Source organism: Ambystoma mexicanum, chromosome 3q (genome assembly GCF_040938575.1).
Source record: "Ambystoma mexicanum isolate Mex_15411 chromosome 3q, UKY_AmexF1_1, whole genome shotgun sequence".
Classification (NCBI taxonomy): Eukaryota; Metazoa; Chordata; class Amphibia; order Caudata; family Ambystomatidae; genus Ambystoma; species Ambystoma mexicanum.
Genome location: NC_090926.1, coordinates 256327481 through 256352568, shown reverse-complemented (window position 1 = coordinate 256352568; position 25088 = coordinate 256327481). Strand labels below are relative to the sequence as shown.

At 45.1% G+C, this 25088-nt stretch overlaps 1 protein-coding gene across 1 annotated transcript; it reads left to right on the top strand.

Moving 5' to 3' along the window:
* Positions 1 to 7645: 7645 nt before the first annotated feature.
* On the top strand, positions 7646 to 24001 carry SPRYD4 (SPRY domain containing 4). The gene is made up of 2 exons (XM_069653691.1): positions 7646 to 7774; positions 21476 to 24001. Exons 1-2 carry the CDS (start codon positions 7678 to 7680, stop codon positions 22027 to 22029), a joined length of 651 nt encoding a protein of 216 aa, XP_069509792.1. The 5' UTR covers positions 7646 to 7677; the 3' UTR covers positions 22030 to 24001.
* The last annotated feature ends 1087 nt before the right edge of the window (positions 24002 to 25088 follow it).

Genomic DNA, 25088 nt, shown 5'->3' with positions numbered 1-25088 from the left:
CAGGGAGCCCACCCAAACCATGGAAAAACTATATTGAAAAACCCTGGTAGGCCTTGTTGAGTTAGGTTGTGGAGCTCTGTAGAGTAATCCATTTGTTGTATTAACTTCCGGTATCAGTATGAAGTGATATGTAGCAGTAGAAATGATGTAGTCAAGTCCGCTGTAATAGACTTCAAGTACCAGCATGCACTGGTATGTCGCAGTAGAACAGATGAAACCAAGTCTGTGGTAATATACTTCAAGTACCAGCATGCACTGTTAAGTAGCAGTCCACTCGGAAGGTCGGACTTACACCAAGGCGTGAGCCAATTCAATAATAGCTCCGATGCCAAGAGCAGCTGTCCTGGAGGCGTGTGAAACAACATGTGGTGAAGAATTTCCCCCAACAGCGAGAGGAGGGCCGTGAATGAAACACACATGGCAGTAGTGAGAAGCGCAGCGCTCTGAAAACAGCCATGGCTGAAATAACCGCCCGAAGCAGATGAAGGCACAGAGGAATCCTTCGGGAACGGAAAATGGAAAGAAACAGGATAGACAAAACAAGGGAGAGAGCGGGGATAAACACAGAGGGTCTGGAATCACTGGAAAGAGCGTAAGCAGTACTCACTACGGAACACACAGCAAGAAAGTTGCAATGCACAGGTGCGCTCCATTAGCTTTGTTTGTTATAGCGCGGACCAAACCCGCAAGGGTAGCTGGGCGCAAAAGCGGTACAAGGTTACTTGAGGACTTAGTTACAGGAAGCATGCAATTTATACAGTACACAATTAGAGCAAAGGTAAGTATACAAAGAGCAGAAAAGAACAAATGCAGATCAGTTTAGTTGATCAGATGTCATTCATCTGGTTACGGATGTCATATGTCATACAGATATCATTACAGATGTCTAGTAACTATATGGTGGGAGGTCAAACTAAATGTCATTGGCGCGAATCCAGGTGAGGACTTTCCGCCTGAAGCCGAAGTAAGGTTGGTCCATTCTAAGATCCAGAGGGAGTTTGTTCCAGGTTTGCGCAGCTATGACTGGGAAACTAGAGCCGCCAGCTATACGCTTTTTGAATCTGGGCATCACTAAGGTGAAGGCGTTGGTCAATCTGGTAGGACGGTTTGAAGTTCTCTTATGGATTCTGTTTGCCAGGTAGGGAGGGGCTATGTTGTTAAGACATTTGGATGTGAAGGAGAGTATTAAGAGGGCGATCCTGTCTTTGATTTTTAGCCAGTGGATATTTTTCCTGATGGCGGAGATATGAACTCTGTTGGGAATATTTAAAGCTACTCTGATAGCGTTATTTTGGAGAGTTTGTAGTTTGTCAAGGATATACTTGTTAGAGCCTGCATAGAGGGCATTGCAGTAATCTAGCTTGGATATGATGAGGGCATTGGCTAATGTAATGCAGCTAGTTTCAGTTAGAAATGGTCTGCATGCTCGGATTAATTTACAAGTATATGCAGTGGAAGATGCTAGAGAATTAGTTTGTTTTTTGAAGGTAAGCGCTGAGTCAAGATAAACCCCGAAGGTTTTGACGGCAGGCATCACTTTAATGACGTTATTGTCGATGTTGAATGAGGCATAGTTAGGGTCAAGTTTTTTGATGGTCGATGCTGAGCCAAGGATCAGTAGCTCAGTCTTGTCGTCGTTCAGGCAGAGGCCGTGTGATGCCATCCAAGCCTGAATGAGGAGATATATCTTATTTACTAAGGCTGTGTCTTCCAAGAAGTTACCTGAAAGGGGGATTAGAATCTGAGTGTCATCTGCACAGTTAGTGTAGACAACACCCAGTCTGTCCAACTTGTCAAACAAGGGCTTAGTAAAGATGTTATACATTGTCGGAGAAACACATGATCCTTGGGGAACACCGCATGAAACTTGTATGGGATCAGCGGCTGCTAAGGGGGAGAAGACTCTCATTGTCCGGTTTGCAAGGAAGGATTGTACCCAGGTTATGGCATCACTTGAGAAATGTGCGGCCGAGCTTAGATGATTGCATAAAACTGCATGATCTACCAAGTCGAAGGCCGCAGATAGGTCAAGGAGGAGTAGCATAGCTGATTTACCATTGTCCTTCAACTCGTCAATTTGGGTCTTGAGGTCAATCAGGGCTGTTTCAGTACCATGAAGAGGGCGGAAGCCAGATTGCCGTGAGCCTAGTAAATTGTTGGTTTCTAGGTAGTCCTGAATTTGCAGGTATGCTACTCTGTCAATAATTTTAAGTAGGAATGGGACAGTGGTGATGGGTCTATAGTTAGTTGGTATTGCAGGGTCGAGAGTTTGTTTTTTTAGCAAGTGAAATACCCAGGATTGTTTGAGGTTATTGGGTACTAGATTAGACTTAAAGGATGCATTAATAAGTTTTGAAATGAAGGGTGCTAGGTCTGGCGCTGCATCTTTTATGATTTGGGCCGGGCAGTTGTCTCCTTTGCAATTGGAGGGCTTTAGAGATAGTATAATTTTTTCTGTCTCTAGTATGGATACTTTTCTAAAGCTAAATGGGTGAGGGGTGTTAGCTTGGTTAAGGAGGAGCTGAGGTTGCAGTATGGACTCTGTATGCGAAGGCAAGGAGGCTTTTTGTTAGCAATTTTAGTTTGGAGCAGGCTAATTTTACCCGCCAGGGCATTTTGTATATTGGTGCACCAAGGCTTATTTTTAGGAATGTTGTCAGGTGGGGTTATGGGTGATTCCATTACGCGGAGGATGGAGAATAGCTCCTTAGTGTCTGATTTGGCTTTGGATATTCTGTCATTGAAGGTGTTTCTTTTGGTGTTTATGATTTCCTTTTTATACTGTTTGGTAATGGTGGCTAATTTCGTTTTGTTCTCTTCAGTGGGTGAGTGTTGCCAGATAGACTGCAACTTTCTTTTTTGGATTCTAAGGTCTTTCAGGTGTGGCGTGAACCAGTTATTGAGGTGACAAAGTTGTTTACTTTTGCGTAGCTTAGAGGGTGCAATCAAGTCAAGTGCCTTGATCATTGTACTGTTGTAGGCTTCCACCAGCGACGAGGGTCCTGTGATATTGTCTAAATTATTGAGAGTAGGGAGGAGATGGGGTAGGAGTAGTTCTGCTGTGATGTCTTTTTTACTTCTCGTAGGGAGTGGCGTATGGATATTTAAAGCTGCTAACGAAGGAAGACTAGAGCGCACCGCGCATTGATCTTGAAGTATTAGTCCTTCTTCAATATCGCCAACCTCCGCCATAGCTTCCAAGGGCAATATATGACAGGTACTTCTGGAGAAGTATGCAGCTCTCTTTGAGGGGATTGGGCAAATGTCTGGAGAGCCGGTGAAGTTGCACATTGATGAGTCGGTACAGCCCATTGCCCTCAAGCATAGACGGGTCCCATTTCACCTCAGGGACTTGGTAGACAAGGAGTTGGACAATTTGGTTCGACTGGACACAATCGAGAAAGTGGAGGGCCCAACACCATGGGTGTCCCCAATCGACATGTGCCTACCCAACAAAGCCATTAAGAGGGAGCAACACTTGACACCCACAATTGACAACATCATTACAGAACTCTAGGGTGCCCGTTTCTTCTCGAAGCTTGACCTCCGTGCCGGATATCATCAGGTGGTGGTACACCCCAAATCCAGGCATATAACCAATTTCACCACTCATCGGGCCTATACCGATATAAAAGACTGAGCTTCGGGGTGTCATCAGCAGCGGAGGTGTTTCAGAACATCATTCGAAGGGCACTGGCTGACCAGAACGGTGTACTAAATATCAGCAATGATATCCTTGTATTTGCCAAGTTGGAAATAGAGCACCTGGCCAGGTTGGCAAAGACTTTCGAACGTCTCCAGTCGTTGGGTCTTACTCTACACCTCGAGAAGTGTGAGTTCCTGTGGACAACCATTGAGTTTTTTGGGTTCGTCTTCAGGGAGGGAGATGTGTCCCCGGACCTGTGCAAGGTGAAGGACATCGTCGATGCCTGGCCAATCCGAGAATGTGTTGGAGGAGAAGAGCTTCCTGGGGATGATCACGTACTGTGGCCGCTTCATTAAGAACCTGGCATCACAATCCGAGCCTCTCAGGGCCCTCACTGAGAAGGACATGACGTGGCAGTGGGGACCACTGGAGCAGGCGGCCTTTGGTGACATCAAAGGAGCCCTCACGGCTGAAGACATAATGGCGTTTTTCGACCCAGCCCTCCAGTCAGAAATTGTCGTGGACGCCAGTCCGTTTGGTTTGGGTGCTGTACTGACGCATATTGATGCAAATCAGGAGGTCTGCCCGTTGCGTATGCCAGTAAAGCACTATCGGAGACGGAACAACATTACTCCCAAATCGAGCGGGAGGCACTGGCTGTGTTGTGGGGCTGCCGCCATTTTAGACTATACGTGCTGGGATGCCCAGTGACGGTAGTTACAGATCATAAACCACTGCTGCCCATTCTGGCGGGGTCCTCAACCAAACCTCCAGCAAGAATAGAATGCTGGATGTTGGCCCTGTTGGAGTATGGGGTGTCGCTGGTGTACAGGCCGGGGAGTAACAATGCCGCAGACAACTAATACATCTCTGAATCTAGATCCAATCTACATTGGCTACCTGTTAAACAGAGAATTTCACTGAAATCCTTAGGCCTTACCCACAAATGCCTAGCCAACCAAGCCCCCCCCCCGCATCTCTGCAGCTGGCTATACCGCCACGCGCCCACCCACCCTCAAAGAACTGCCCAGACCCACTGTTTAACTATCCCTAGGTTCAAACTACAAAAAGCGGGTGGCTCAAGCTTCCCCGTCCTAGCTTCCAAGCTCTGGAATGCCCTCCCCCTCACCATCAGATCTGAAGAATGCTTTAGTGCCTACAAGTCCAAAACAAAATCCTGGCTCTTCAATCAGCCTTGAAATTTGGATCTCTTATGTACCTGGAAGCCCTGTCCCAGTAAAACATCTGCTCTAATCTCTACTCTGTAAATGATGTATATTTCTGTATGCTCTGAATACTTTGCACAAATACTCGTCCTGTATCTAAGTTTGTATATATGTATGCTTGTTATACCATGTCTAAGTTGCGCCCTGAAGCCTCCGGGCCTGACACTGCTTGTTACAAATAAAACAAATACAAATACAAAAATATCTCTCAAGGCACCCCCGAAAGGACACTGGCAGGGCACAGTCCAGGTGTGCGGAGGAGGCTGATGAACATGTGCAGCTTGTGGTGGAGGCGGCTACGCCCAATTCTGTGCCGATGAAGGAGTTGAAGCAGGCGTCGGTGGAAGAAGGACTGCTTTTGGATCCATAAAGCAGCCATCCAGTAGGACTCGTGGCAGATGGTGATAGACTCCTTGGCTGTGAGAACCCAAGAGGCCAAGTCGACACTGGAACAACTGTGGAAGGTACGGGGGGAGTTGACCTTCACAGAGACTGGCCTGTTGCTGAGAGGAGACCGCATTGTCATCCCACAGAGCAGGACTCAGCAGATGATTGGGCTGGCCCATCAAGGACACCAAGACTCGGCCAAGACCAAAACGCGCCTACACCAAAAGGTCTGGTTCTCGGACCTTGAGCGGAGAGTAGAAGAATTTGTGGCATAATGCATCTGGTGCCAGTCGGCGTCCCCTACGTTGAGGGAGCCTGAAATTGAGACCACGCCGTGGGGAACAAAGCCGCGGGAAGTGGTACACGCCCATTTTGGCTCCACGTCAAGGGGCACACACTTCTTGGTGGTGGTGGACGAGTGGTCCTGCTATCCGGAAGTGGAGTTAAATATGTGGCCTTCGACAACGTGGTGGTGGCGATTGAGAACATTTTTGCCACTCATAGACTGCCCAGGGTGTTGTTCTCTGGTAATGGCCCACCCTTCCAGGGCGAAAGCTTTGCTGGAACGATGGAGGAGTATTGTGTGCACCACCACAAGGACCCCGCTGTGGTCCAGGGCGAATGGTGAGACAGAAAGGATGATGCGGACTCTAAACAAGGTGTTTCGCATTGCCCATGGGGCGGGCAAATGCCTGGAGAGGGCTCTGTACAAGTTCCTGAGGGGGTACAGAACCACCCACCAAACGTCTACGGGGGTGGCCCCAGCTGAAGCCATGTTCCACTGGTGCCCACGAGACCTGCTGCCGGAAATTGGGAGCGGGAGCCTGCAGTGATTGACAATTATCAAGTTGAGCAGGAGCACCAGGAAAGGACAGCGCGGGAGAACATCAGGAGAGGACTGAGACCCCAGAGGCTGGTGCCCGGGGGTGAGGTGCTGGTGAGGAACCGGCACCCTCAGGGGAAACTGTCCCTGACGTACGAGCCGGAGCCCCTGGATGAAGTAGCAGTGAAGGGGTTGATGGTGACCGCCTCCGACGGAACTGTGTCGGTGACCAGGAATGCCAGCTTCTTCAAACAACTGGGGGAATCAAAGACGGAAGTGGCACCCAGTGGGCAAGTGGTGGGGGTACCAGACGAGGGCGATGGCCCCATGTGCCCGCCGGGATCCCCAGCCCGTGAGCTGGCGGGTGAAAGGATTCTGACCCAAGACGCTGGCAGGAGGTACCCCCAGAGGACTGGGTGAGGGAAACCTGCCTGTCTCACCGACTATGTACTGGAATAGAGACTGTGAGTGGGAGTCCAGAATATCTGAGGAACCAGGGTGGTTGTTATTAAAGGGGTTTTCCGAGGTACGTTTGCAGTGAAGTTATTTGCATACATCGCAACCCTCCCAATTTAGGCGGGAGACTCACGATTTTTCAGTGAAAAATATTGATATTTTTCACTGTCTCCCACCTAAAATAACCATAGCCCCAATGCATTCCTATGGGAAAATGCATGCCTCCCAATTTCCTTGGGGAAATCTCCCTCCCAGGTGTGTCGCAATGTTGGCATGTATGTATTTGTGTGGTAGATAGTAATCCTTTGTTCATTTGTTCTGTTTGTTATGAAAAAGGAGGAGTGTGATGCTGCCCCTTTAAGGGTTGCACGCACGCGGTGGAGTGACGTTGCACTCCACCGTGTGCAGTACATATAAAGGGGGTGTTCCCGGCCGCGCAGAGGACTGGGGAGCTTGGAACGAGCGGACATGTGTGTGTGCAATCTGTGGCAGTTGGGGGTTCACGGACATCCGCAAATGCGTGGGCTGAACCACAACAGTTGGTGACATTAGTTTGCAGCAAATGGTATAGCTAGATAATTAAGTGCACTGTTTTATGTTTTCTTGCACTTTTTTTGAACTCACCCCTGACATTTCCAGTAAAAGGTGCTGTGGGTCCGAGAGGGTTTGTGCGCGTGCGCACATTTCGCTCTTACAAAAGTTAAAATGTCGGCATGCAGTTTAAACACCAACTGACTCCTGTGAGCCTCCAGACTGAGAATGCAGGAGGGAGGCCAGCCTTATCCGAAGACCCATAAAACACATCTACATATGTTTTGAATTTTTAATAAAACGGGAATATTTATGTTTACCCAAAAGAAAATAAATAAAAAATGCTCATACTAAGCTACAATCGTTACATTTGTTCAAATTCCACAATAGTAGTAGTTAGTAGCACTTATAAGAGGAGTGCACACTACAGAGATATCTTAGGTTTTTTGATGTTCAAATACTGGTATTGTGCCTCGACTGTCTAGGCATAACTCTTCCTGCATGCCTCTATTAAAATGGTGGCTGCGTGCTACCAGACACGTGATCAGGCACGTTTTTTTTCTGTAGACTGCACTGACGCGTGGTTGTAGTTTAACTTTTCCGATTGCATGATGGCGTCCCCCTTGTATAGCTCCTTCTGCAGGGCGGGACCAATGCTGAGAGGGGTGTTGGGCGCGAGGCTCCTCGCCGGGAACACAAGAAGGGGTAAGCACAAGCCGGTGAGAGAAGGAGTGATGGCTACAGACGTTGAAGAAAAACGGACAGGACAATAGTAGACAAGAAAACCAGACTGCCCAGCTAGGGGTATAAACAACGAGGACGACATTCCCAAGTCAATAGAAAGCGTAAACAGACTGACTTAGTTAACGTGCGGCCAGCATAATGTGGTGATCTGTGACAACCTTTAGAAACGTCCGAACGTAGCACGAGACGTAGACACTGACAGCTAAAAAATAAAATCGTGGCATTTGAAATATACACATGTACACAACCAGTACGACTGTGACAACGAGTAGCACGGATAGGGAACGGGCACTAAATGGGATATTAAAGACTGCAAAAACATGCCAAGCATAAAGTTCAATAGGAGCAGCCGGTGGCCCAGCCACCCACAACTGATGATGGCAGGATAAATAAAACTGGGCTGGGAGTGTTATACTCTCAGTGGAAAGGGATGGGACCATACCTGCCTACTTTAGAAAATCAAAAAACCCTGAGATGTATGCCCCGCCCATAGTCACACAAGACTCCGCCCACATGCCCCGCCCTCACGTTAACAAAGTAAAACAAAATACCAACTACATTAGATTTATTTATTTGCATTTGTATTTGCCTTTTTAAAGCGCTCACACAGCCCTGGGGCATCAAGGCACTGTTACGAGAATATGTCTTAGTTGCATATTTATAACTTCCTTAAATAGGTTTGTAAGGTTATATGTAAGGTGACCAAATGTTGCGGTTTTGTTGGCGCAGTCCCAGGATTGGGACCCCTGTCCCGAGAGTTTTATGTTTTAAAAACCCTGTCCTGGTTTTGGACAAGGGGAGAGTTTTCTTTTTAATAACAAACAATTATCAACTACACAAGCGGTATTAGATGTTAAGAATGTTGTCATTTTAGGATGGGTTCGAACCCCCAACGTTATGCAATAACTGCTTGCACCACAGACAGGCTGAGAGTAAAGTACATAGCAGTAATGTCAAACAGCAAAAGCACCTTTTGTTATTAATGTTTGCATGTTTTAGTGTGTTATAGTTGAGATGATCAACATTTTGACACTAAGTACCACTAACAGTTAAGTTCATTGTACAAATAGAACATTAAAATACATAATTGACTCAGTATTATGCTTGGTATTTACTTGCTTTTATCAACACTCAAAGCCGCACAATTTGTATGCATATACTGTGGGAATAGGGTCAGGGGGAGTCCTTCTTTTATGACGTTGGCTATCCTGGTTTTTGTCTTGTCTTGAAAATCTGGTCACCCTATTATATGCAACCAGTGTACAGATGTACCTACAACTTGCATTGGTGTGGATGCGCTTGTTTCTCAGCACTATCTTAAATCAATAAAAACGCTTTAACAAACACATTTGTACACAACCTTGAATCTCAAAAATGGATTAAATGATATCCGCAATGGAAGTCATCCTAGATTTCAGTGACAAAAAAGTTCCATGCCCCATTAATATATCACAACCCCTTTTTTGCTAACAAGATACCCTCTTTGCTATTGTCTTCCAATGTGTATTTCATTCTGGCTGGCATAGTAACTCGAGGGGAAAGACAGCAAACCTGAGATTAAATACGTTTGTATTACCTCGATTCCAGTCAATCACGTGAAAAGTGCATATAACAGTATTGATGGAGTACCATACAAATAATGAACAGTCTAAGCGAGAAAGCAAGTTTAGTCACTGGGTCCCGCCCATGTCTACACCCACTTGGCAACAAGCAGCAGTCTTTTGTAGCCAATGGGATGGAGGCATGATCGGAGCTACAGGAACTTTGCCTGCCGCGGAAAACCCGGAGACTCCACGCTCTTTCCCGGAGAGCCGGAGAAGAGCGTAAAAACCCTCAATCTCCGGGCTAAACCCGGAGGTTGGGCAGGTATGGATGGCACATAGATGGTAAAGTGAAAAAGATGTAAAGGGTTCCTGACATGGAGGTTGGGATCTCACAAGTAAGTACTGGGATGAGGAGGACACAGGTAATGGTTATAGAGCAGAACAATAGTGATAAAGGCACATGGACGTTACAGTAACACATTACTTCTTTGTCCCAGTGTATACTTGTGCGGTCCCAACCTCCATTACAGGAACCCATTCAATTATTACCCATATGCCCCTCCTTCCCCACCAGTGAAAGCGTACCACAATGCATTATTTTGTTATCTTGCTACCCTAACAGGAACTCTGGGGGGTGGGTGGCCAGACCACATGCTGCTCCCAAGGACCCCCTCCTTTCCAGGTAGATTTTGCATTAAAAGGGCCTAGCCTGGGGCTCAAAAGGCCTTGCAAACGGTCATTTGATTCTCTTACACAGCAGAGACTATGTTGGATGTTTTTTGGTAGTTGGTGAAGCTAGTGGAAGAAGGGGCTGTTTTTGCACCACTTTTGCATGCTATGCAATGTCTGGTGGAACTGCATTTGGACTTTTTTTTTTGATGGAGTTCGTGCTGCAGCTGTGTCCATAGGGGATGCTATAAATGAACGTGCCACTTGCACCTCTGGGACTTAAATTTACATGAGCATCAAAAGGCAGCTGCTCTGTAGAATCCCTGTGCCAGGAAGATGCTGTTTGGTGAATCCTTGGTGGGAAGAGTGCATTAGATGTTCAAGGCGGACAAACACACTGACAAGCTATGCCAGCTCTTGGACACTAAGCTTCGAGCAAGGGTGTCTGGAGGGCACATATGTTGTTTGGGGGAGGTATTTGCCAAAGAGGCTATGGTAAATCCTTGAGATGGGATGGTTGAAATCGCCCTAGAAGTTTAGGAAGCGTTTGCGAGCTGCAGAAGTCCTGATGCCAGGTGTGTGGATGCCAGACGCTGTGCTTGTGTAATGTGTTGTCCATATCCTCCGATCCCTGGCTGAAACAAATTATCAGGCGGTTGTACAAGATTGCATTTGCCTCATTTCTTCCTCTGTTAGGAGCAATTGCGTCCTTTTCTCAACGGTGTAAACCCATGACTCATGGGGTTGTGGGCTTGTGGAAGAAGGGGGCGATTTGTGAAGTTCTCCAGAAAGAGAGAGCTCAGGTCTCTTACGCTGACATCTTGGTTGTCCCGAAATCGAATGGCAAGTACTGGCTTGTGAAGAATCTGTAGAAGTTGATTGTGTTTGTGCATACTTGATGTTTCAAAATGGAGATTCTGCAGAGGATTATTCTGCTGATCTGGGCGTCCGTCTTTCTCAGGAAGCTTACTGTCATGTGCCCATTACGAGGCTGCTTCAGAAATTTCTGCGATTCCTGAGTGGGGGAGGATGGTATTTCAAGTTCTGCCTCTTCAGTTTGGCCTCCAAGATGTCTTCCAATATGTTGGGCTCAGTGGGGGTGCGTCTTTATGCCAGGGGAAGCAGGTTTTCCCATACTTGGATCACTGGCTGATCTCCAGGGACCTCTTAGTGGGACACGTGGAGGTAACATCCAGGGTGTTGCTATCACGTGTTCTGGCAGTCCGCCTTGGGAAGCTTGCGGTCATGGGATTGGTGACTGTGTGTGCAGGTTTCGATGGCGACCAGTGTATTTGTTGTACCATGAGGAAACCTTCACGTACACCTGTTTGTGTTTCTGATGCACAGGTGTTGAAGGATGGACTCCCAGGAATACGAGGAGAGTATTTCTATCACTCTAGAGCAGAGGGACCAGCTTCAGTGGTTATTGCAGAGAGCCAATCTCCTTAAAGGGATTCCACTGCAGCAGCCCGTCCCGAACATAAATATCACAGTGGTGGGCTGGGGTACGAGTTTGGTTGAACCTTTTTGCCAGGAGCTATGGATTCCCTTGCAAGCTACTGATTTCTCTCAATTGTAGGGAACATCAGTGATTTTTGGAGCTCTTAAAGTCTTCTTGCATTACATCAAGGACTTATTTGTTCTGGTGAGGATTGATAACCCATCTCTGAGAGCGATTCAGCTCACGGATGTGGACAACTTGCACACCTACAGTTTGAGCAGAGTGTTTTGTGTTGCATTCGAGGATGTTTCATCTGATGTGCAGGAGGTTCAGCTTGCTGGCGCTGGACCTTTTTGCCTCTCAGGATGCTTAGCTTCCCCTGTTCCTTCTCCAGGTTCCTGTGTCCGAGTGCATGGCGAGTCCATGTCATGATGGTGGCCTGGATGACAGGGCTTCTTTATGCTTTTCCACCTCTACCTCTGCTTGCAAGGGTACTGGTCAAGATCAAAGGCTGTCTTGTCAGAGGTGGCTATGGTTGGACTATTGTAGTTAAGGCCAGTCCTGGTATCATCTACTTATCTGTCAGTGGCGCCGGTGTGGTTGGCCTTGATCGCCCCTTTCAGGGAGTTTCACGCATCCAGTATTGGGTAGCAGGGGGATGGAAATGAAAAGGTAGGTTTTGCGTAGCCCAGGGCTGGCCCTGTGACTGGCGTTGGTGGTTCAAAAGTCAAGGAGGGCTGTCGCACATCACACTAAAGATCTATGATAAACATTGGAAGAGCTTTGCACTGTGGCAGGCTATGGATTGCTCGTTCCCCATAATTCTATAATTCTTGCAGGAGGGTTGGGAGATGCGCTTGTCTGTGTTCTCCATGGGCAGCAATCCTGCCTTTCGTGGGCTGTGGGTTCTGAGCTCTGGTTGTGATAAAATTCCACAAAATACTAATATTCACATTTGCCAGATCTCTCACAAAGGTCCCAAATACTTATAATCTAAATATTCTTGTTTGGTGACATGGCAGTGTTTCCAGTACTCCAGCTTTTTTACACAAGCAACACCCTCTTAGTTCTCTCAGGATACTGCTAAGGGGCCACATCACCATAAGAAAGAATAAAACCCTTGAGGTATTTCGGGAATGTATTATGCTTCCTAAATACATGCCTATATTCGCTACACAACTTGTACTTTCAATTGTCATTTTGTTTCATAGAGTCATGAATGCACTATTTCCATTTCACCTTTCCAGGATTCTCTACTAGATATTTCTGCGAGGACCCTATTTCCTCCAATGTGGATAGTGTGGTGGGTCAGAAGACAGACACAGACACTCTGAGGACAATTCCAATACGACTTTATTAAAGAATAAGGCCTAATTTTCCCTTGGGGGTATTCCCTCCTATTTTACTAACCAAGGTGCTTCTCGGTCGTCATTAAATGTCCAAAGGAATAAGTCTAATGTCCAAAACAAATCCTAAATGCCCCTACCACTATTTTAACTAACAAAGGACAGGAGAATGGCTCCCTTTTACTTATGGTGGCGTTTTGCACTTCTCATGTTTTTCTTTAGAGTTTTTGATAATATGTAATTCTTAGATAGTCTCTCGTTATTCTTTGTATCAGTTCATGTAATACCCTGTGGGGATTAACTTCTCTCTTTTTATTTTTTTTTGTATTTAAAAAAAAAACATTTTTTAAGTGTGGGTTTTCCTTGGCCTTTGAGACTTGGGACCTTCTCCTTCCTGCTATTTCCTGTCTGCGCACTTCCCGCTACGTCTTTTTCTTGCAGCGTCTCAATACCGCTGTGGCTACTGAGACTGTAACTGTTTCTTCCGTGGGTTGGTGCTGCCGTTGTTGGATGGGCAGCCTTCCCATCAAGATTGATTCATGGTTTGAGTTCCAGCTTACTCTGCTTCTCGCTTCTGGCATAAACTGGGTTTTCTGTTTCTCCTCCTATTCAGAGCTGTTCTGAATCTCGCGTGCTTCCTTCCTTCCTTCCTTCCTTCCTTCCTTCCTTCCTTCCTTCCTTCCTTCCTTCCTTCCTTCCTTCCTTCCTTCCTCCCCCCTCCCTTCCCGCACCCCCGCTCGGCTTGTCCTTACTCGTCAAAGTTAATTGGAGGTTTTTATTTAAAGAGACAATTTCTCTTTCATCCTGGTAATGGCACAAATTAACTTTCTCTTCAGCCAAGCCTTGCAACTTGAAAATATTTGTGTATTGGACAATCCCATATATGCCATCATGTGGAGTGGGTTATGGAGCTCCTCACAGGAACAGGAGTCCTAGTTCCCTAAGGGGGAGTTTCTTCCGGTGAGATCCTGCTTGCCTCGACCCCTAGGGGAGGGTGTTGGGGCTGAGGTATCACCCACCTCCTTAGCCTCACAGGGGGGGCTGCCCCATCGGGAGAAAGAATTACATGATAGGTTATTTATAACAGAGGTTTCTAAGCGCAGACCGGGGGATCGAACCTGTGTTGCTTCATGTCGTCTTGCTTCCAAGGCAAGCACATTGCCCCTGAGCTATCCTCCCGGAATGAATTCTCTTGATTCGTCACAATAGACACTCTGTGTGGATAAGTCACTGGTTCTCAATAGAGGGGATCTACTCGTGTCTTTTGGAAATTCTTGAAACACATAGGGGTTCAGCCTACAATATTAAGAGTATGCAGGGGAGGATCCCTTGGTCTGTGTCTATAAAAGACAGAGCATCAAAGCCATTGCTCACTAATGATGTCCAACAAGGCAGACATGCATGCCTGGGGTTGCTGTTCCGAGGAGAAACACCATGGTTTGTTGCATTAGAGAGGGAGAGTTGGGTTGAGTCTGACCGGTAGGGGTTGGGCGGGAGAGCCTAATTGGGGAGGGGATTAGGGGACAGCTACCAGGTGGAAACATTTTGTGTCATAATGTACATTGCGGTAAAGGTGTCTGGACATTTCGTCGAAAGACATTTGGTCGACGTAATTTGGTCGAAAACCAAATCGTCGAATTTTTTATTTTTATTTATATATATATATATATATATATATATATATATATATTTTAGGTTGTAGTTCAGGGAAAAAAGGTTTTTTTTAGAAAAAAAGGGGGTTGGGGGAGGGACCCCCCCCCCAAAAAAAGTGAAAATTAAAAAAAAACAAAAATTCGACCATTTGGTTTTCGACCAAATGTCCTGTCGACGAATTTTTTTCATAGAAATGTCTGGCAACCTGCGGTAAAAGCAGGCTTCATCTGTTGTCATTGAATGTTAGGGGTTTGAACTCATTGAATAAAAGAACTAAAGTAGAGGAATGATAAAGGTGGGGTAAACCTGATATGGTGCTTTTCAGGAGACTCATGTAGCCAAGAAAGATGGCCACAAATTAAGAGTTAAGGGCTATCCCCATATATTACAATCTAACAACAAAGGGAAGACGGGAGGGGTTCTCTTAGCGTTCAAGGGAATGATAGTTGCAAATTAAGTTGACAAGGAGGGTAGATATATTTTCACTCGTATTCAGTTTGGGATTGTAAGAATTACAATAGCCACACTATACACCCCTAATGTGGGACAGGATGGATTCCTCCAGGCGGTATTGAGTAAATTAGAAAAATTTGCAATAGGCCAAATTATAATAACAGGATACTTTAATCTAGAATGGGATCCGAAGGTGGCTAGGCATACAACAGATTTCTCTAATAAGGGCCCATAGCAAAAACTCTGCAAGTATGATCCAACTAGCTACGGGTGACTCTTGGAAAGATATTCAGAAGGGGACTAAAGGATATATGGTTTATTCCCACATCCACCGGTCATTTTCCCGATCAGATTGTATATGGGTATAAACCACCATGTTGTGGCGAGTATGTAAAATTTAATTGGGGCCAATTAATTTATCAGACCATGGTACATTATCAATAGAAATCCAAGTGTATCTTCTCCGGTCAGGCCTCTGGTGCTGGAAATTCCCAAAGCATTTGTTAGGCGACCCCGGTCATTAGCGCTGAGGTACAAGATGAAATTGGGGAGTTTTTCACAACCAATCAGATGCCATAATGCAGGAATAGACGGTGTGGGATGCCTTTATGGTGACGATGACGGGCAAACTAATTCAATAAGGGTTCAGCGAGAAAGACAACTTGCGCTAATGCAAAGGGACTTACAATTACAATTAAAGGGGGGTAATGAGCAGAATGGAATCAAATAGGGGTGTGACCTTAAGGAGGGAATATAGACACATTGGGGACAATTGGATTTGTTAAAACTAAACTGGCTGAGAAGTCTATATTATTTCGGAAGCAGTGCTATTATAAAAAGGCAGATAAGGCCGATCGTATGCTGGCGCGGCAAGTGCGAACGAAGGAGGAAGCAAGGGGCATCCTCCGTATTAAAACAGGTTCAGATACTTATAGCACTGTAACAGAAGATATAATACAAGATTTTTTGACTTTTGCTCTAAGTTATATACTTCATATATACCAGATGAACTAGCGCAAGACACATGCCATTTGAATAATCTTGATCCTGGGCAAAGGGAGGAACTGGAAGGGGAGATTACGAGGGAGGAAGTGCTAAAACAATTGGGGCTCTTCCTATAGACAAGGCTCCTAGGTTGGATGGGTTCCCGGCACTATTCTATAAAACTTACCTAGATTTGCTTTCTGCGATATTAACTTCCCTTTTTAATTCTTTTATTAAGACAGGACGTATTACATCGTCTATGAAAGAGGCTAAGGTGGTGCTATTTCCTAAGTCTAACCAAGATAAAACTGAGTGTGGGTCATACCGACCCATTGCTCATCAATATTGATGCAAAAATATTTATGAAAATATTAACACTACGCATGGATAATTTTAACACCTGAACTTATTCACCCTGATCAATCGTGTTTTGTTAAGGGAAGATAAACATTTGATAATATACAAAGAGTGAGTCATTTGCTTGAGAAAGTAAATAAATCGGGGTTGGCAGCAGGAATATTAACTCTAGACGCTGAAAAGGCGTTTGATCAGGTGGAGTGATCCTTTTTATTCCATATTATGGAGTCTATGGGGTTTGCCCTAGATTTTTGCGCTTCGTCCGGGCTAATTATCAGACTCCGGAACAGCTTTTATCAAAGATCTGCAATGAGAAGAACATTAAGGGGTTACTGTTCGGAGGTATGGAACATAAGGTGATGGCATTTGCCAATTACTTACTTGTCACGGCAACAGACTTGGTTGACTCGCCTCCGGAATTGACTACAGAATTTAATAAGTTTGGAAAAGTAGCGGGATTGAAGATCAATACTCGCAAATCAGAAATCAAGGGGGACCTCTCTCCACGGAAAGGCCTGTAGATTTGGGTCATTATCAGAGGACATGTGAAGGGTTATATCTGGCAGTGAAAATAAGACTCCATGGAGTCTATATACCAGGCTAATTACCTTATGTTATTGGATTCCATAAAAAAGTGGTTGGAGGAGCGTAATCCATTAAGAATCTTGTGTACAGGTAGGATCAATGTCATTAAAATGGTTGTCTTCCCAAGGGTGTTATATTATTTCCAAGCCTTGCCAATAGCTGCACCTTTCGTCATTTAAAAAAAAAACTGAATAGGATTGTGCAGAATCTCATGTGGAATGGGAAAAGACCAAGGGTATCTTGAAAGGTATTGACTGGACCCGCCGTGAGAGTAGGAATGGGGTCCCTGAATGTCAAAATCTATTATCAAGCGGCTCAACTGCAGATAATACGTGACTGGTTTGGGGGAAATAAAGGGAAAATATGAGTACTGATGGATCAAGCAGTGGTCGCTAGGCCTTTAGGGGAAGTTCTCTGGTGTCCGAAGGTTGATCGACCCGTTAACAGGTACAACAGCAAAAGAACAACATTGATGGGTGAAATATGTGACGAGGTAGTACGGTGGGGATGTATAACAACGTTCCCCTCTCTGTTTACTCAACTACTTCATCACCCGCAGTCCGCACCTGCAGGGTGCTTTTTACATGCTGGGAAGTGGTGGGGTAATAGAAGATGGGTGATATGGTGGAGGGCCAAAAGATTAAGACATTTCAGCAATGTAAACAGGCATTTGACTTGTCTGAAATGGAAAGGTTTAGATATTCACAATTGAGACATTGGCTATTGGCAAGGGGAAATAAACAAGCGGCAGTAAGGGACTTTATCCCCTTTGAAAAATATTTAATTGTAAACTCTGGGGATCCCCTTATGGTTGCAGCACTCTATAAGCTACTTACAGATTCTTTGACTATACACCGGCACTGGGGGTACATGAAACAGTGGGAAAAAGTCTTAACTGACCCAATTCCGGACGAGCAATGGCAAGAAGTGTGGCAGAGGATACCGAATCTTATGGGAGCACTTCAAATTCGAGAAATGTGTGTTAATGTTATGGTACAGTGGCATCTGACTCCTGAGAAGCTACAGAAATTCTGCCCTAAAATGTCAGGGAAATGTTGAAGGGGTTACAAGGAAAGTGGTATATGGAGGCACATATGATGGGACTGGCCCGTCCTGAAACCATTCTGGAAATGTATTAATGTGGCAATGAAAGAAATATTTGGGTCTAGAATACGCAGAGAGTTTGGGGAGACAATGTTGGGGTTGGGTGATGTTTTGGAGGTTTTAGTATTGAAGTCTCGGGGAATGGCGTATATGATATTGAGTGTGTCAGCATTAACTTTGGTAGCTCAGTGATGGAAGCAATCACTGAAACCCACGGAACAGTAATGGCTGGCCAAGATTTGGCATTATGTCTCTTTGGAATGGGTAACCTATTTGGTTCAAGGAGAACAGACAAACTTTAAGAAAGATTGGGACATGGTTTAGAATTTCCTTAAGAAAGATATTTGTGTGAACTGGCGTCCACAAGGAACACGATTATTAGACTTATTCTAAAGATGAGTCCTGGTGTACCAAGAATTGATCTAAGGACTAAGCAAGAAGAGTGGCAGCTGTCCTAGGGGGTGGTGGGGAGGCGTGGAAGTGGGGATGGGGGGTGTTTGTGTATGTTATAACCATAAATGTAATAAAATAAGGAAATAACACAAGGGTTTGACACTGATCAGAACATGAACAATCTAGGATTATATGTTGGGAGTTGTGGATCTAATAGTCCCAAAACAATATCTAGATTGAGAGAGCTGCTGACATATGAAAGGAAGTGTTCCATGTAATAACGTCCCCTCAAAAATATCGCCATGCTAATAAATCGCCGAAAAATTGCTGTTTTTTGAGGGGGAATTATTACATGGACCATGCGGGGGACACCCCTGCAACCCCCAAACCCCCTTTATTTTATTTTTTCTTTCAATGGGTACGGGGGACACAACCCACCCTTAAATATATGGTCACCTATATAATGTCACCACAACCTTTTACCGGTGACATTATATATGGCGACCATATATATAGGGATATTATTACCTGATACCAAAGGAAGACTTCAAAGGAAGAAGACAGACTGCCCAAAATGGCTGCTACACTACCTTTAAGTAAAAGTGAACTAAAGTGACAATAGCGTTATTAAATTGACCTTGATAATAAAAAGTTATTCAGACCCCAAACAACCTTGGTGACGGAGGCTGAAATGGAAAGCGCAAACCCATAAGCAAGACCGCAGTGAGTAACTTGGATCGCAAACAACTTGAGAGACTTTAATGAAAGAAGTGATAACCCTAACTCCGCAAACAAGGTTGTTGTTGAAGAATTCACCAATAGTTGCAGGTGAAGGAGTGGAACATGTCTCGGAGCAACTCTGGCACAGAGGTATCATACTGAGAGAACCTAAGGGAAGAGGTAAAAAAGAAGCGGCAAACAAAGGTAGTGGAGCCAAGAGTTGTACAGAGAGAAGTGAGGAGGGAAGAGTTGTAATTTGAAACGGATAGAGGCACCAACAAAGAATTTGCATAGCGGGTGTTCTGGTTCGAGTACTCCAAAAAGCAGAGTGCAGTGATTCTGACAAAGCCAAAAGACTCTAAGAAGAATTGCATTGTCAGAAGTTTGGTTAGTATTACCGGGGTCTAGGGGTGTCGAGCTGACAAAGCCAAGAAAATCTATTGTACCTTGGAAATTGTGGCCAATTCAAAAGGTCAACAGAGTGTGATTGATGGAACCAAGGAAGACCCCAACTGTTGGGATTGGTGAGTTAAAAACTTCCAAACACTATTGTAGATGGTTAACTGTGACATGAACAGTTCAGAAAAGGGCTGGAAGAGCAGAAGATAAGAAGACGAGGATTGCATGTTGGGAGTTGTGGTCTGACGCTCCCAGATCATGCTATAAGAGTTAAGAGGTGAAGAAGGATTTCAAAGGGAAGAGTCAGACCTAAGCAGAGTGACTACAGAGCAAGTCCACTATAGACTCGATGACGTGGTGACCTTAATAATAAAAAAAAGCCGTAAGTGCTAAAAATAGAAAATACTCTTTATTTGGAGAATTATATGAATCTGGACAATCACGAAATGTGGAGCCGGGGTCTAATTGAAACTAAAACATGTAGCTGTTGTTCTAATCCAAATATAACGTTGTCATTGGTAAAATGTTCAAGACAGTACCACATGCCATGTTTTCCAATTGCCTTTCCTAGTGTTTTCATAATTTGCTCCGTAGGGCCATCAAATGGCCATGGATTATGCATCATATGCATAAGTGCTCACTTTGTCAGATATTGTAATCATAGGTCTATGCAGTAGCATCATATACACAGGCATCGTGGTCCCGTTACTTGAGGGGCACTTAGTTACATGGGAGAGTACAAGTTGGCTATACATTTACAAGTTATACATTTATACAAATTAAGCACATGTTATATATATACTTCTTTAGGTTATATATTTTTACGGTATGCAATCGTGTGGTTAGTACAGGGGTTGGTCAGGGGTCTCCTCCCATCTGGGGTTGTTTGTGGTCTCGTGCAGAAAGTATGTGACTTAGCAGTTCTGGCTGGACCGCCCCTTTTCGGTGGATCAAGCCTGATGTGCATATGGTCTTTCACCTTCTCTAATGGCTTGGCAGGCTGAAGAATGGTCGTCTGGAGGGTTGCCCAGAGCAATGCCAGAGGTTAGGATTAATTCCAAACCTTCCAGCCATCACCTCTTTTGTTTTGCGTAAGTCACCCCTAGTGGGACGGGTATGCCCAGACGTGGGTCTGAGCCTGCTGGGCCTAGAGCCCCGAAATACTCCTCACTGATAATGCCCAATGAAGCCAAAACCTGTCTGGCGATGCTTGTGGTCTCATGGAGAAAAGATGTTATCTAGCAGTTCAGGCTGGACTGCTCCTTTGGTGGTGCCAAGCCCGATTTGCATATGCCCTTTCCCCTATTTGATGGCTTGGCAAGTGAAGAACGATGGTCTGAGGGTAGCCCAGAGCAATGCCAGAGGTTAGTATTAATTCCAAACCTTCTTTTGCATAATCTCTCGATGTGACAGGTTTAACCACCATATCACCAAGCACTGTCATATGCCACTGTTTACCACCCTTTACGCAGCTACGGCCACCATTTGCAAGACACTGCCATATCTGAGGGCCTGCTGTTGCGAAACTTTCAGTAGTTACTACGTCAATTCAGTGGCCCTGAGAGTCTTGCAATTGCGATTTGAATGGAGGGTGACTTGCCTACCTTGGCGTAATTGTTTTTAGACCATCTTTTGCTCTGAATAGTCATGGAAAGAGTGGAAAGTAAGTCAATCTCCATTAGAAAGCAACGCAAACGATTTCTTTGTTCGGGGGGCTGTTATGGTACGCTGTGTTACAGGAGCCTGCAGAAGGACCAGCATAAAGAAATCCATATTTGGAGATGTGTCCAGAAATGTCAGCCACTATTACCAAATGCCTTATAATAAAATTAATATTAATATAAAACACCTGGTACAGATGGTGACACGTGTTAAGGGTAGACCGAACACCCACATACTAGAGGGGCTTTGAGGTACTCCTTGGCAGTCTGTTTGAATAAAGTTTTTTAAAAAATTTATTTGAAAAATATGACTTCATATAATGACTCTTATTTGTTTGGTACTTGTCTTGCAGGTATCAGTTTCAAACTTGACGAGAGAACTGCCCACAGCAGCCTCGATTTGACCAAAAAGAATGCTGGTGTCATTTATCGCATGCTAGGGGTTGATCCGACTAAGGTTCCCCAAAACCCTGAGCGATTCAGAGATTGGGCAGTCATCCTGGGAGATACATCTGTGAGCGAAGGCAAGCACTACTGGGAAGTCACAGTGAAACGCTCCAGCGAGTTCCGCGTTGGTGTAGCAGATGTGGACATGCCACGTGACGAGTGTATTGGTGTCAGCAGCCGTTCTTGGGTTTTCGCATATGCCCACCAGAAGTGGAGTGCCATGCTGGGCAACAAGGTCATCCCTGTCACCAACATTGGCCACCCGGGCAAAGTTGGCCTGCTGCTGGACTATGATGGTGGGAAGTTGAGCCTGGTTGATGCCGACAAGCAGCTGCTAATCCACACAGTCGGGGCGTCGTTTCGTGGCCCAGTTGTGCCTGCCTTCGCCCTTTGGGACGGTGAGCTGCTAACCCACTCTGACCTTCATGTACCGGACAACCTTAAGGGAGGCCTGCATTGACATTTCTACCATATTTACCTCTTCACCCAACAAGGTCTGGCCTCAGTTCAGATAAGATTTTCTTGGAAACATTTCAGTATGGGTAATGGGAGGGATTTGGGGTACAAAGTTCTTTTAGATCACCCACATCATTACGCAAATCTTTCAAATGCCCTTGACTTGGATCCTGTTTTGTAATCGAGACAGTTTGACAACTATAGTGTGGTGTGTTTTGAAGTTCACAATCACGTGAGAAGGACTTTCATTGATATTAAACACATGGCAAAATAGGTTACGTTGGTGCTAAGTTATACTGCGAGCATCCAAGCAGTGGCTTGAATGTCCTGCGTTCAATCAGGACTTAAAATTGCTATTTTGTGTCTGTATGCACAGTCACTCATTCCTCTTCAGGGTTTCACAGATGTTTCCCAGATTCCTAAGCCCTGTCCAGTTGCAGTGGGTGACATCCCAGCGGACCCAGCGGCATCTGACCATGACTGTCCTAGCATACCTGCACATTGAGCTGGAAAATGCATTCAGGGATTTTATTCCCACTGGTTTTGGCTAATCTTTTTGAAGGAGGAAAAAGAAAGCATTATTGTAAACATTCTACTCATTCTACTGTGATTTTCACGGGTGGACATCTTCGCATTCCTGATCCATGAAGTCGCACAGCCAGCACTGTCTCTTCCTGGCAGATGATTGGTTTGCCGTAGCAGAATTTCGAAGAGGCAGAAAGTCTGTCTTTTTCACTGCCTATGCTAAAATACTGAACCCATACAGTCACCCACTTTTCTCTAGTTCATACCATTTTCTAAAGTAATAGGAAATAAAGCTCCCCAAAAGCTGATTTGCTAGTCCCGAGGACCTGTCCTCTGCAAACTTGGTGCCTTGCAGGACATGACTGTCGCTAAGTTGCTCCTTGTAGGTGGATGTCTGTTATCCTTATATCCATACTGCCACAGGGATGATGAGTCCATTGCGCGATGCGTTTACGCAATGCTGTCCCTTCACGCTTTGTTCATTGTTCAAGGACTGATAATGCTTACGAGCAATGTATGGGAAGTTCTCTCATACTCTGTCCTGAGACCACAGACAACCATTCAAGTCTGTCCACAGCTACCTGCCCCCGTTTGTGTGTCGCTACCTCCCTGGCTTGAGTTTCCTGCACCTCTTCCTCTGTGCATCTCTTGTTTCCTGTTTCTGTGTATTCTCTCCTCTGTCTGTGCACATCCCGATCTCACCCTCCACCCCCTTTGTTTGTATACTGAGCTTATTGCTCCTTGGTTGAATGAGTTGTCAACAACAGGCAAAGAAAATTGTATCTAGTCACTCATATCTAGTAGCACACAGACTGTTACTGCTACACTAAGAGCCAACTTCTGCTGGTCTGCAGTGGAGTGGTAACCCACTGGCATTAGCATTTAAAACATTATTCCTTTTAATCCAGAACCTGGAAAGGGGGGTCCCTAAAAAGGAAGAGGGTGGCTGTGAATTTTGGATTATCTATGCCTCACCCTTTTATCAGTGCACAGTGTTTTCTGCACCTCCCATCTTTATTTGTAATTGTATACTTGCTCTGCACTCTGGTCTGCAGCAGGCGCCTTGCACTCCCCAGTAAGCGTCTCGCTGCCATTGCTCCAACAGCAGTTCTCCCCACTCCTGTCAAAGTGTCCTTAACCCTGCTTTCGTTGACTCTACATTGCTGGCATTGTGTAGAGCTGGTAGCCCAATTGGTGAAAGGGCAGTGAGCTAACAATATCCCAGCACCTGTTAGTGCTGCTTTTCTATCTTTAGGCGTGCGCCTGCTGTGTTCCGCACTGTGTGTGTGTGGTGGAATGAACCAATCTGCCTGCACGGCTGTACTTTGTTGTGAGTAGAATGTAAAGTCAGGCAAAGATCATTTTGTACATCCGGGTGGGGGAGGGGCTTAAACCTGTGTTATTTTCAAAGTGATGAATGATAAAACCAAATAAACCTATTCCGTAAAGCACATGGTTGTTTTTGTATGTCTCCCAGTCCAGTAAATGTTTTATTGGGGATTGGATAGCTCTGCACCTAGCACGCGTGCTTATGATGAGGAGAAACAGCTGCTTGTGCAAGGGTTCAATGCCATCATGAGGCAGACATTCGTTGGACTTCTTGAGGCTGAAGCCAGGTGAGGAGTTTTCAAGATTCCATAACTCACGGTTGATTGAAGTAGGTAATGATAGTTTTATAGAGGTTTGTATGTTTAAAGATTTCTCCTTGGTCAGAAAATCAAGATCCCTGCCACCAACATTGGCAACTCAGGCCGAATTAGCCTGCTGCTGGGCTACGCTTGTGGGAAGCTGAGCCTGGTTGATGCAGACAAGCAGCAGCTAATACACACACTTCACCATTTGAATTCTGTTTTGCTTTTACCATTATAGCTGCAGGAGAACCTGGATGGAAAGACAAATAAAGGCCTAACTCTTATGTCATTCAGTCAACATTGCTTTATTCGGCAGTATTTTCCATTAGCATACACAATTCATACATGGATCCCAAATAAAAAAAAACTTCAAATTGAGTCTCATAAAATATATAGATTTGGAAAATACAATCAGACATTGGATACAGATTTCCTACGTAGCCAGGCACAATAAATATATTTTGCAACAAAGTAAGTGTCATTGATTGCAACAGTAGACCAGATAATGCAACCGCTTCTCGGCAGCTTCTCACACTTTCTCTCTTGAACAGTGGGATTAAGTACGTTTTCCTTAAGACACAATAACATTCACAAAATAACAAAAAATGCATTACGTGCTAGGAACACCGGTGTGGAACCCTCGTCCAACCACACGTACATGGGCACTTTATAAGTTGGAGCAATCTAAATTTGACAAACAAGGTGCGGGCATAGGCAGGTGAAATAAAATCCAAATAGGGCTCTCTAGAATAGGTTTCCAAAGGAGGTAATCTTGACCAGTTTTCAATTTAAGGCACAAGCAAAAAAGTTATTCCTGGGTGTTATACCCAACAGAGTAGGCATGGGAAAGGGATTATTCCATAGGACCTCCAGACCTAATACTAAACATTGTCGCTTTACATGGGAC